Genomic DNA, 14,071 nt, shown 5'->3' with positions numbered 1-14,071 from the left:
CCAGCTCTAGTGCTTAAGCAAGAATGTAGAGGGCCCTGTGTTCAAGCTCTGGTACCAAAAAAGGAAAAGAAAAAAAGTTGAAATGTGTAACTTGTCAGAACTTTTTGGTAGATTTCTACCATGTTGCTAAATCTGAAACACTACTTAAAAGTCTTGGACTCATTCTTTTTCAGTTTTAGACAGTTTCATCAGTTTTCCCGCATACCTTTTCCTATCATCTGGGGGGCAAACCTTAAATTTCTAAGAGGTTGAGGGCTCAAGAGGCAGAACAGGTCTAGGCCAGCCAGGGCTATATACATGAATGAGATTCTGTTTCATAAAGACATAGCTTTCATTTAGAAAATTTAAAGGCTACTTTAATAACCCCCCATGCTTGTATATTTGGTTTATTATGAGATTAAAGTTTTCTTTTTCCAGGAAAGTTTCCAAACAAGATACATTCATTACTGTCCAGGCAAGACAATCAAAGTTGCTAGACCAGTTTGTAAAAACATAAAAATAAAATTAAGGAAGTTGAATATATTTAATGTTAAAAGAACAGCCAATACTTCTGAAAGGAGAATGAGAAATAAAGCTCTCATTAACAAGCAGCTGGCTATGAAGGTACAATCTCCTTTCATTTTAGTAATTTTCCTCCACTTTTGGCTATCATTATCCCATTCCAAAATCAAAAAGCTTTCAGATCCAGGGTTGTGACTTTGGGGCACATAGTAGACCTCATCACTATAAGGAGGCCAGTGACTGAGGTACAACATGACTCACATGCTGTCTTAGAAACTTTAACAAAGCAGTTGCCCCAGGTTTGAAATCTGCTCGAAATCTGCACAGACAAATCCAAGAGACTGTATGTATGTCTACTTCCAGCAAAAAGTAAAAGCCAGTTGCCATTGGCTCACGCCTGTAATCCTACTCAGGAGGTTGAGATCTGAGGATCAAGGTTCAAAGCCAGCCCTGGCAGAAAAGTCCCCATGAGACTCCAATTAAGCACTAGGAAACAGAAGTGGTGCTGTGGCTCAAGTGGTAGAGCATTTCCCTTGAGCTGAAGAGCTCAGGACAGCACCCTTGAGGGCAAAAACTATTATAGCACATATTGAAGATCAAACATTTGAAGAATTAGAAGGTAATCCTGAAACAGAAAACAAAACCTAAAACCAAACTTAAGTGGCTTTATCCTACATTTGTAGCGCTCTACCACTTGAGCCACAGTGCCACTTCTGGCTTTTTTCTTTTTGTTTATGTGGTGCTGAGGAATCAAACCCAGGGCCTCAGGCATGCAAGGCAAGAACTCTACCACTGAGCCACCTTCCCAGCCCCAGGATTCAGTATTTTTATATACCCAAGGTCACTAACTTGTATCAGTTGCTTCAAAGAGGCTTGATATCTGACTTTTGTTTTCTCTTTCATGAGGTATCAAAAAGTGAAACACTGGACTGGGAAGGTGGCTCAGTGGTAGAGTGCTTGCCTTGAGCTGAAGCGCTGAGGGACAGTGCCCAGGCCCAGAGTTCAGGTCCCACAACTGGCAAAAAAAAAAAAAGTGAAACACATTATTTAGACTAGGTATGTACATATGCTTTTTTTGGTGCTGGTAGTAGTGCTTATACTCAGGGCCTGGGTGCCATCCCTTAGCTTGTTCTGTTCAAGGCTGCCATTCTACCACTTGAGTCACAGCTCTACTTCCTGCTTTTTACTGGTTAATGGGAGATAAGAGTCTCATAGGTTATCTTCTCTCTAGGTTGGCTTGGAACCTACATCCTTAGAACCCAGCAAGTCTGGAGTAGCTAGGATTACAGGCATGAGCCACTGTACCTGGCCCTTGAGGGTAAAACTATTTTTTTTAATTTTTTTTTTTTTTGGTCCGGTTGTGGGGCCTGAACTCTGGGCCTGGGCACTGTCCCTCAGCTCTTCAGCTCAAGGCTAGTGCTCTACCACTTGAGCCACCCACTTCCGGCTTTTTTCTTTTTGCTTATGTGGTGCTGAGGAATCGAACTCAGGGCCTTGAGCATGCAAGGCAAGCGCTCTACCACTGAGCCACCTTCCCAGCCCAGAGGGTAAAAACTATTATAGCACATATTGAAGATCAAACATTTGAAGAATTAGAAGGTAATCCTGACAACAAAAATAGATACTTCCCTATAAATACCTGTGTGTGTTTGAGAGAGAGAGATAGAAAGAGAGAGAGAGAGAGAAAATGTTTATATTGGGGCTTGAACTCGGCCTCATGCCTTCCCTTAGCTTTTTCAATTACAGCTAAACCTCTACCACTTAAGCCACATTCCACTTCTGGTTTTTTTCTGGTTAAACGGAGATAGTCAATCTTCAGATTTCAGCCTCCTGAGCAGCTAGGATTACTGGCAAGAACCACTAGTACCTGGCTTAATAAACTGGTAATGAGCACTATACAGTATTAAAATCTCATCAAAGGCTAGCTAACTGATTTTTTTTTTTTTGGTCGGTCGTGGGGCTTGAACTCTGGGCCTGAGCGCTGTCCCTCAGCTCTTCAGCTCAAGGCAAGCGCTCTACCACTTGAGCTACAGCGCCACTTCCCTGAATTTTTTTTTTGGGGGGGAGAGACAAATTTGGGGCTTGAACTTTGCTCTCACTTGGCTTTTTTACTCACTGTTGGCACTCTACTACTTGAGCCACATATATACTATATATTCTTTTTTTTCCCTTTAGCCCAGTGCTAGGTCGTGGGCATTAATCCTGAGTGTTTGTGCTCAAAGCCAGTGTTCTACCATTTGAGCCACCAGTGCTGGTCTATAGTATATATTCTTATAAACACATGACAGAGATAGCACAGGCTGGCCTTAAAGTTTTTGTTGATCCTTACCTTAATGCCACCTCATTTCCACTATTGCTAGTAGGGGAAGGCTGAGACTATTTTTTTTTTTTTCTGTCGGTGGTGGGGCCTGAACTCTGGGCCTGGGCGCTGTCCCTGAGCTCTTCAGCTATAGACTAGCGCTCTACCACTTGAGCCTCAGCCCCACTTCCAGCCTTTTCTGCTTATGTGGTGCTGAGGAATCAAACCCAGGGCTTCATGCATGCAAGGCAAGCACTTTACCACTGAGCCACCTTCCCAGCCCCTGAGACTATTTTTATTTGTTTATTTCTTTAATAAAAGCTCACGAAGAATACCCAATTAGGAGACAAAGTTCTCTTAACTCTTCAAAGGAAATACAAGATTTGCCAAAATTGGTTTGAGTGACCTTAGGATTAGATACTACCACCAGCTAGGAGAAATATCAAGAGTCAAACAATAAAACATTAAGTAGTCTGCCCTGTACAGAAGCCAAATGTGCTTTTTCCAGCACATTTTTCAGCAGAAACTTTGCAAAAATCTTATTCTGAAAAACACAATTACTCAGTCATCTTAAAAAAAAAAGTACATCTAGTAGAAAAGCACTTTTCTACAATTATAGGCATCTAACTAAAAGAATTTCACATAACTACCTAGTGGAATATTCCATCAGGAAGAGGAAAGCTGGAAAATTTCTCTATTTTTCTCACAAGAGTTCACCCCAGGAGATAATAATCACAACCTATGTTGGGGACTCACTACCTATGTCCTACACAGGACTTTATATTTTTCAAACAAAACTAAAGTCATAACCATGCTGTTAATCACTTTTAATACACAACTAAGCTTCTAGGAGGGATTTTGCAGTAAATCATTCCTTTTATCACCGTCAGTGCTCAATAAGAATAAACATGTTTCACACCCAAGTTCTTTGTAGGATAGATGTGCAAAAAGCATGCTTGTTTTATCTTTGCTCCTGGTCTTCACATACCTGCTCCCTCTAGAAATCTCCTTGGACAAAACCCTCCTCTAAGAAAAGAAAAGATGAGTCTACTTAGCAAAAGAAACAAAGAGCCAAGGCAGTTTGCTAATGGGCTCACAACTTTTGAGTGAGAAAAGAACCAGATACTGCCTTTTAAATGGGCTAGGATTTGGGTAAATGACTTACTCCCTCTGGACTTCAATTTCTTCATTCATGAAATGACCAATAATGAGATGGCAAAAATACATGCTAGCCAGGTGAAGCAGATTGTGACTGTAATCCTAGCTATTCTGGAGGACAGAGGTTTGTGGCTCACCCAGACCAATAAATAAATAAATACTTTAAAACAATAGACAAGCCCAGTGTGGTATCATATACCTGTGATCCCAGTTATGCCAGAGGTTACCAGAGGCATGGGTAGGAGGATTTCAGTTTGAGACTGGCCCCAGCAAAAAAGTGAGCTCCTACCTGAAAAGCAAAGCAAAAAATGGGCTAGGGGGCCAGGCTCATGCTTATAATCCTAGCTACTCAGGAGGTTGAGATCTGAGGACCGTGGTTCAGAGTAAGCCCAGGCTGGAAAATCTGGGAGACCCTTATCTCCAATTAACCACCAAAAAGCCAGAAATGGAGCCATAGCTCAAGAAGTAGCGCACCAGCCTTGAGCAAAAAAAGGTGGGCACCAGTGGCCCATGCCTGTAATCCTAGAATCTCAGGCAGGCTGAGATCTGAGGAGATCAGTTTGAAGCCAGCCCCAGCAGGAAATTCCACAAGATCCTTATCGCTAATAAACTACCACCAAAAGGGTCAGAAATGAAGCGGTGATTCAAGTGGTAGGGACAGCTCAGGGACAGCTCCCAGGCTGAGTAAAACACACACACACACACACACACACACGGGCAGAGATGTGTTTCAGCTGGTAGAATGCATGCCTCAAAAGTCTAAGACCCCCCCCCCCCACACACACACGGGCAGAGATGTGTTTCAGCTGGTAGAATGCATGCCTCAAAAGTCTAAGACCCAAGCTGGGTGCCAGTGGCTCACGCCTGTAATCCTAGCTACTCAGGAGGCTGAGATTTGAGGACTGTGGTTCAAAGCCAGCCCAGGCAGGAAAGTCCATGAGACTCTTATCTCCAATAAACCACCAGAAAACTGAAGTGGTGCTGTGACTCACATGTGCTCTTTAGCTCATTTTGAGCTAAGGAGCTGAGGGACATTGTCCAGGCCCAGAGTTCAAGCCCCATGACCAACCTCCCCTGTCCAAAAAAGTCTAAGATCCTGAGTTCAATCAATCCCCACTACCATCAGGGGTTAAAAAAAAATGCTATTTAACCTCTAAATGTTTTTTCTTGATCGCCCTTCTCTCAAGTGGAATTAGACCCAAAAATAAAAGAAAATAGCACCAAACTTTTCAATGAAAAACTAAAAAATACCAGAAACATTAGTTTGAAGATCAAAATAAATATATTTTCATTTATTTTTGTTGTCTAGTGCTGGTACTGGGGGCTTGACCCCAGAGGCTTTGAACACTCACTTGGCTTTTTCCACTCACACGGACACTCCACCACTTTAGCCACACCTCCAAGCTCATACTTTTATTTCTTACTAATTTAGACTGAGAAGAAACTTGTACTGAATGGCACTGTCTTAAATTCTGTCAGGCCAACCTGACCAACAAAGAATACATGTAATTGCAATGTACTATTTGACTATCCTGAGAACCAACAACTAGCTCAACTACTTTTTATAAAGCTTCTGGATCCAACTGTAGACTGATTTTTAATCAAGAATGAATTTTGGGAGTGAAGGATGTAGCTCAGTTGTATTCTTTCTGCCCAACATTCAAGAAGCTCTAGTAACCAATGTGATTCCAACACCAACAAACTCCCCAAATAAAACAGAAGTTTGAGGGGGTGTAGCTCTGTTAGAGTAAGTGCTTACCATATCCTGGATTTACTTCCTAAGACTAAATAAGAATGAAACAAATCAACACGCATGAAAGTTTTTATGTTTTTTAGGCCAGCCTGTTAGCACATGTTTGATGAAGCTTGTTAGATGACTAGTTAATAGTCAAAGTGCATTTACAGGCTTACATTTTCATAGAGAAAATTTAAACTGAAGGTCATACATGGCACAGAGATTAGAGGTGTAGTTCAATGGTAGAATGCTTGCTTAGCATGGGGTAGGCCCTATGACTACTAATGCTGCACAAACAGAAAGCTATGACAGGAAAAGAACAGAAGAAATATTTACTTAAAGGAAACAATGGAAGAAATTAGAAGACTACTGTGCTAGTTGGGTAATGTGTACATACATACATACATACATACATACATACACACACACACACACATGCACACGCACACACGCACACTCACATCCAGAAGATTACCTACAAATCAAGAAGCAGTTACCATGTTTTGAATCCGGTAGGAAGGATTGTGAAAAGGACAGTAGGGAAGGGCCCAAAATGTGTTAGGGATAGGATAAAGCTGTTATCAGAGGCACCTTTAACATGTTCTTTGAAGATAATGCCTCAGTGAGAAAAGGTCTCATCCTCCTAACTTTTACCTTGTTGAAAGAGTCTGGGGCTGGGAATGTGGCTTAGTGGTGAAGTGCTTGACTAGCATGCATGAAACCCTAAGTTTGATTCCTCAGTACCGCATAAACAGAAAAAGCTGGAAGTGGTGCTGTGGCTCAAGTGGTAGAGTGCTAGCCTTGAACAAAAGAAGCTCAGGGATAGTGCCCAAGCCCTGAGTTCAAGCCTCAGGACTGGCAAGAGTTCAAACTTTTTTGATCTCTTCTCTCCCTCCCTAGGACAGCAAATTACTGAAGAATGAAAAGACACCTATAGAACATATTTAGGAGATTCCATTCTGTGATCTATGGATGATAGGCTAGACTCAGTAGAAATTTCTGCTGTCCAAGTTCTCAGGTCCATGGATCCAGCAATAGGAAGGAAAATTTTTCCTTCCTGCTCTTCAAACAGGATCTAAGACCACTTAACTCTGCTGTAAAGCTAACTATTTCAGGTTTTCACAATGAACCACTGTCCTAGCAGAGGGGACTACAACATATCAATTCATGGATTTTCTTCTTTGGTTCTGAGGATTATAAGCCAAACACATACAACTCCAGCCCTTCAAAAATAAAGGAAAAATAAAAGTGCCTGAAAACCAATGGTTTGAGAATATTCTTTTTAAGTAAGTTAGGTGATGATCAATCAATGACTTCACTTAGGGAAGATACTCAAACACATTTACCACACTCTTACTCAAAGTATGTATAAAATTAATTTATATTTAAAATATATAAAGTTCCCTGGTGAAGGTAGGCAAAAAATACTTGAAGACTTCCTGACACAACCAAAGTTTTCTGGTTATATTTACCATTGTGCTTGATTAAAATAGACTATAGTTATTTTAATATCTGGAAACTAAAAAACTTAACACTATCTTGGGCTACCTTTTGCTTACTCAGGTAGGAAACAATATTCCCACCTACTTTCTTTTAATATAACCTGCTTTATTTATTTGAAACCACCCATGGTTCAACTCACCTAGTCCTAGTTCCAGTTTTGGCTAAGTATACATTTGTCCTCCTAATCCAACTGTGGAGAATATACCAAAAACAATCACAAATAGAAATAAACTAATATCAACTTTAACTGAAGCTGATATATAGTAAAAGAACTGGTTGGTTACTTTACTAACATTAAACAACACTTAAGTGAAACCAAAACAGGTACACTTTACCCAATTAGAAAATTAACACATGGGTTCAATGACTAGACTTTGTTATGGTTTTGCTATGTGATATTTTGGATGGTGGGTTATCTAACCTCATGGCCCCAGCTGCCTTATCTACCAAATAGTGGAATATTTATGATTGTGAAAATTGACACTGCTTTGAAGAATCTGTAATACAATAATTGCTCAATATGCTTTTCCTGCTACCTCTTTCTGCTTAATTACATTTTGTAAGTGAGTCTATTTTACAGGTAGTTCTTACATTTTGAGCTATATATCAAAAGATAACAATACCTTAACTAAATCACAAAATTACCCTTATTCTAGCAAACACTAAAATGAACTGTTAAAAACAAACCACTTGGAGCTGGGAAGTTGGCTCAGTGGTAGAGCGCTTACCATGCATGCCTGAGGCCCTGGGTTCCATTCCTCAGCACCACATAAGAAAAAAGCCGGAAGTGGCACTGTGGCTCAAGTGGTAGAGTGCTAGTCTTAAGCTGAAGAGCTGAGGGACAGCACCCAGAGTTCAGGCCCCACCACCGGACACCCCCCCCAAAAAAGGGTGCTGGTGGCTCACACCTGTAATCCCAGCTACTCAGGACACTGAAATCTTGAGGATGGCGATTCAAAACCAGCCCAGGTAGAAAAGTCCTTGAGACTCTCACCTCCAATTAGCCAGCAAAAAGCTGGAAGTGGAGCTAAGGCTCACAAGCCAGCCTTAAGAAAAAAAGCTTAGAAACAGCACCCAGGCCCTGAGCTCAAGTCCCAGAACCAACACAAACAAAAAAAATCCAAAAAAATCTCCCAAAATAATCCTTAATTCTCAAGCCCAGAATTTGAAATTGCTAGTGGAAGTATCTTTTTAATTTGCAAAATTATTTTGTGACTCCATCAGCTTTTCACTATCCTGCCTCAGTTTCTCTCCAAAACCACACAGTATACCCCCAAGCACAGATTCACTTTGCCCTTTTGTCTTTAAAGCTCATCATACCACAACTCAGCAATGAAAATAATATTCTGCTTTTCTCTAAAAGAAATTTGTCTATGCAAGGAAATGTCTAAACATGTAAGATACACTTTTGAGACTCTGGTCAAAAAGGCCAAGATTTTGCCAGGCACTTGGGGTTCATGCCTGTAATCCTAGCTACTCAGAAGACGGAGATCAGAGGATCATGGTCCAAAGCCAGCTGGGGCAGGAAGGTCCATGAGACTCTTAACCTCCAATAAACCACTCAGAAAAAGCCAGAAGTGGGACTGTGGCTCAAGTGGTAGAGTGCTTGTCTTGAGCTAAAGAGATCAGGGACAGCGCCCAGGCCCAGAGTTCAAGCCCTATGACCAATCCCCACCCCCCCTACCAAAAAAAAAAAGCCAAGATTTAAAGATTTCATGGGCTCAAGACACAACCAAATTCTAACTAAAAGCAAAGCAGGACACGATTATTAACCACACTATTTGGAAGAGGAGTCCTTAGCTATTTTAGATAGCTTAATCATCTTTAAAATGCTCAAATTATCACTTGGAAGGCAGACTGTGCCGAAGAACTTAGCATTCTTCAAACTTTATTGAACTTTACTAAATGAAGATAAAGCCTTCAAAAAGCTTTAAAAAGCAGGGCTTAAAATTTTCAAGTGAGCTGGGTGCCGGTGGCTCACGCCTGTAATCCTAGCTACTCAGGGGGCTGAGATCTGAGAATCGCAGTTCAAAGCCAGCTCGGGCAGGAAAGACCGTGAAACTCCTATCTTCAATAAACCACCAGAAAATCAGAAGTGGCACTGTAGCTCAAGTGGTAGAGCGCTTGCCTTGAGCTGAGGGACAGAGCCCAGGCCCAGAGTTCAAGCCCCATGACCGACAAAAAAAAAAAAATTCAAGTGGTTAAATAATAATCTAAAAACAAATTTAAAGATGAATTTCATCAAATAGGAAGAAATTTACTTGTGTTATATTCAATGTACTTCAGACAACAGGCAAACTACAGTGATAAATTTGAATTTTAAGCTGCTTTAGGAGAATGTAATAAATCCAAAATCCCAGGAGGAAAAGAGCACCTAGCTATTTCTTGGTACCATCATGGCTCATGACCTATATACGATTTCTCCATTAGCATTCTCACATATGGCAAGTTTTCACTATCATGTGGCAGAAGTTCTCATAATAATAAGTAGGCCTACATATTCTATTAAATCTAAAGAAAAACCTAACGAATAAAAATCAAGGTGCCACCTTCATATTTTTCTTCAGTACGCCAAAGGAGCAAGCAAAGGACCAAGACACTGAACAAGGGCAAATTTTCAGAAGCCTAATCCCTAACAGAAACCTTTGCTAATTTATTAGTAACAAAACACCATGGCAAGACTTCCTTGCTAACCCTGTGCTTTTGGCAAAATCATGCACAATCCATTTCATTAAAGTAACAAGGAGCTTAGATAGGTGTTCATCCCATCACTGCAAATCCACAACAACCTTATAGTGAAAATCAGAATGTCTAATTTTTGTGCTGAAATCAACTTTCCACATGGTCTGAGGGCAGTTGTTAAGAACACTCAGTCATACATATATGTACTGTTCCACTTTGGTGGCCACTTCTGGCAAGTAAAAAGTTTCTCTAAATGGGTAAGACACAAACCGAGGAAACAGGAATCCTATGGCACACCTTCCTAAAATGAGCACCATAAAAAAATAACTCAAACAGCCATTCTAAATCTAGCTTACTCTCGCCAGAATGGACACACCTACAGTTTCTTATCAAAACTTACCAAGAGAAGACTGAGCGCTTACTTAATTTAGTTCTGAACTTGAACAAGTAGTACACCAGGCACCTCCACAATGATATCCCAAGAAATTTCACACATCCTCTATTCTGGTTCACACCTATGAGTTCATTAGGTGTATTTCTCTTGGATATACATACAACTAAGTCAACTAAAATCAATCCGCGCCGCACCCCCCTTCCCCCCACCACACGTTGGCATTTTCAGTTTATAGGCGGGTCCTGGAACAGCTAAAACCAGGAAGCTCCGGGGTAATTAGAGGACTCAGAGGAAGTCATCTTGGGAGAAGTAGAAGATGCAGAGCAATCAGACAGGGGGCACCAGGAGAAGGATGTCACCTTTCCTTCCTATCCCTTCTAAACTTCACCCACAGAGGACTTAGGAGTCCCAAAGGGGGAGGCCATTTTAATGAGGCTTGGCTGAAGAAGGTGTAGGGAGGGGAAGAAAGGAAATCAGGGAAGGAAGGGCATTCGTGAAAGAAAGCCGACTGACTACTCCCTTCCAAAGGCACCCGAGTCGGTGGTAGTACCAAGGGCCAGAAGGAGGAGGAGCTGGACTTAAAAGACCCGAGGGAAGTACAAAAGTAGCGGCGGCTTTTCAATCACGAAGGGTGCCCGAGTAGTCTGAACCTTGGAAGAGCGGGCCCCACACCCCCAAGAGGTGTGAAGGACCCTGTTCTGGCCCGCCATACCGACTCACACCCTCAAGTCAGAAGCTACTACCCAGAGGTCCAGAAGGCGGGAGTTGGCTAGTGCCTGGTTCTCCCAATCCCTCCATGCGGCGCGGGGGCGGCCATCCTGAGGGGTCCGGAATCCAAGAGGGCACAGGGGGGCCGGACGCGGCGCTCACCCGCGGGCCGCCTCCAAGCTCTTAATGAGCTTCTTGATCTTCCAAATTTCCACGTTCCTGTCGGCAGCACTGGGGTCGTCCGCCATCTTCTCGCCTCCTCCTCCCTAGAGCGGCCCGGCGGGGCCCGGAGACACCAAGACCACAGAGTTAGCGCCGCCGCTGGGGCAGAGCGGCCCCCTTCCTCGCCACCCCCGAGAGGCCCTCCTTTTCTGGCCAAAGCGGCAGGCCGCGTAGGCTGCTGGCCTTTCCTTGTCCTGCCTCACCTAAGGGCCCAGTCCTGGGCGGCAGCGGCTGCTTCTCCCCGGCGGCGGCTCCGCGGCGGCGGCGGCGGCTCTGACGTAGGACACCGGCTCCCTCTCTCCAGGCAGCTGCATGTGTTGCAATCCGCTCACATGGGGCCTGTGATCTCACTTCCTCAGCTAGGGGCGGAGTGGAAGGCGGCGGGCGGAAGGGAGTGGGCCGGCGCGGAGGAAGGGAAGCTCTGCGCGCGCCGCGACTTTCCATTGGTCCTCGGCGTCGCGGTCTACAACGGGCCCGTTGATTGGTCGCAGATGGGGCCGCGCTGCCTTGTGAGGTAGAGATCGGGGGCGGGAAATTCCGCTTTCCTTCCGTCCCGGCGAGCCGAAAGGAGGAAGCGGGCGGAAGCCGGTAGCTCTCGCGAGGATTGACTTGAACTCCGCCAGGCTCTAATCGGGGGGGTTGTTCTTAAAGGGCGAGACCCTGGGGGCCGGATTTTTCCGTCTCTCCTCCTTGAGCCGAGTGGCCGTCTTGAAACTTGGCGGTGCGAGGACTGGACATTGCGGCCGCAGAGCGCGCGTTGACTGTCTCTGGAGAAGCTTCAAAGAAGCGTGTCGCGCGGAGCGACTTCTTTGCTGACGAAGCGCTGAGGCCCGTGAGCGTCACGTTGAGTCCCGGCCAGGGGGTCGGGGTGTTGCAGCCTCGGTCGGGCTAGGCCGGGGCTCTCCCCTGCGGGGGCCAAGGAGAAAGGTTTCATATCGCTCTAGTGCTAATGTGGAGTCACTGTGGACTTGGGACTTTCCGGGGCTCAAGAAAGGAGGGGTTACCTGAGGTTGGAGCCCTGGGGTATTATTGGACTCTATATGTGGTTTTGGTCTGAACTCTTAGGGAGTGAAAGTGGGGAAGGCGTTGAAGCAAAATGGGCAGCTGTGTACGTTGAGACTTTTCCTTTTCGAATTAAGGTGTTTAATTTGCTTCTCCTCGTCTCAGTTGGGTTCATTTGCATGTTTGAAGTCCAGATTGTGTTACATCTTGTTTTCCAGGAGATAACAGAGGTGAACCGTACCGATAAAGTGCGCACTCGGAGCTTACAGTCTTATTTGGGTCTATAACCACTTGTGATTTTTTTTTTAGTACTTTTGTTAAAGAATTGTACAAGTAATTCACAGTGTTCTGGGAGTGTGATAGAGGGACCCAATTAAAGTGAACCCTAAAGGGATGAATACGAGTTTGTCAGGAGGTAGCGTCGCATATTTCGAGAAACTACAAAAAAAGCCAGAATGTAGGAGCAAAGGCAGGAATGGGGAGAAAACGTGGGGCCCCTTTAAGCTAGATTTGGCATTAAAAACAGCCCTGCTTGGGTTGTTGGGCAAAAATGGAAGCCTCTCTTATATCATGTGAAAAAGACAATTGTATTTTAGGAGACGGTAGTGACAGTACCAATAGAAGTGAATGAATAATATATGAAGGCTAGAATGGATAGATAGCACTGGATCGATAATGGATTTATATGGCAAGAATTGCTTCCAAAGTATGAGACTACTATTACTGAGTTAGGAAATATGAGGAACAGGTTTTATAGATGGTCATTGAGAATTTCATCTTTGGCTCTGTTAAGTTTGAAGTAACAGGGAGTAGGAGTGCTGGGTTCAATTTCCAACATCTAACACCTATGGCTAGTTTCAGGTTGCTCACGGAACATGTAAGTAGTTATGTCCATCATGCAATTGCATTTCTTTGGATTTTGGATAAACTTTGCATGTTTTCTCAACTTTGTCTACATTTAGGAGTTTTCATACATGGGAAAACTAAAATACGAAACGATGTTGCTCAGTCACCAAGTTTTTGGGTTCCTGACTCATGTTTCAGACTCATATCCTGTGTCTCCATAGGGTGGGGACAAAACTAATGCAGAGGCCTGGGAAGGTGGCTCAGTGGTAGAGTTCTTGCCTTGCATGCATGAGGCCATGGGTTCGATTCTTCAACACTATATAAGCAGAAAATGGTGCTGTGGCTCAGATGGTAGAGTGCTAGCCTTGAGCTGAATAGCTGAGGGACAGCTCCCGGGCCCAGAGTTCAGGCTCCAGGACTGGCAAAAACAAAAACAAAACTACTACAGGACAAGTCTTCTCTCCCCCAGAAAATGAATTTTTATGGGTCCTCTTCATCTTCTGTTTTGTAATTTTAAAAGCATGTGTTTACTCAAAATATTGTGCTGCTGTGTTCTGTCATGAATACTGATTGCTTAATGACTGGGAGACTACTGTGTACCAAGTTTTTCTCTACTTCATATCTCCTGAACCATTCCTTACTGTCTCCTATTTCTATATAAAGATTGCCTTGCTCTGCCTTTCTTTCTCATTGTTGTGTTTATGTTTACAGTGTTGTTTCCTCTATGCTTTGAAGGCTCTCCATGTTTTCTAGATCTTATGACTTTTTTTGTATATGAGTCATGCTGATCACTTGTCAGGTGAGATTGCTGTTTCTCAACTTTAGATTTTTTTTGGGGGGGGTCCGGTTGTGGGGCCTGAACTCTGGGCCTGGGCACTGTCCCTCAGCTCTTCGGCTCAAGGCTAGCACTCTACCTCTTGAGCCATAGCACTACTTCCGGCTTTTTTCTTTTTGCTTATGTGGTGCTGAGGAATCGAACCCAGGGCCTCAGGCATGCAAGGCAAGCACTCTACCACTGAGC

The 14,071-nt window shown here is 43.5% G+C and overlaps 1 protein-coding gene across 1 annotated transcript in view; it reads right to left on the bottom strand.

Moving 5' to 3' along the window:
- The window catches only part of Etf1 (eukaryotic translation termination factor 1), a 29,469-nt gene extending 17,891 nt beyond the window's left edge, over window positions 1–11,578 (bottom strand). The window contains exons 1-2 of the mRNA XM_013020398.1: window positions 11,406–11,578; window positions 11,143–11,246 (exon numbers count right to left, since the gene is read on the bottom strand). Of these exons, the coding sequence (XP_012875852.1) occupies window positions 11,143–11,228 (86 nt within the window). The 5' untranslated portion in view covers window positions 11,229–11,246; window positions 11,406–11,578. The remainder of the gene's footprint in view (window positions 1–11,142; window positions 11,247–11,405) is intronic.
- Between the last annotated feature and the right edge of the window lie 2,493 nt (window positions 11,579–14,071).

Source organism: Dipodomys ordii, unplaced genomic scaffold (assembly GCF_000151885.1).
Source record: "Dipodomys ordii isolate 6190 unplaced genomic scaffold, Dord_2.0 Scaffold50, whole genome shotgun sequence".
NCBI classification, from domain to species: Eukaryota; Metazoa; Chordata; class Mammalia; order Rodentia; family Heteromyidae; genus Dipodomys; species Dipodomys ordii.
This window is presented reverse-complemented; position numbering and strand designations above follow the sequence as displayed.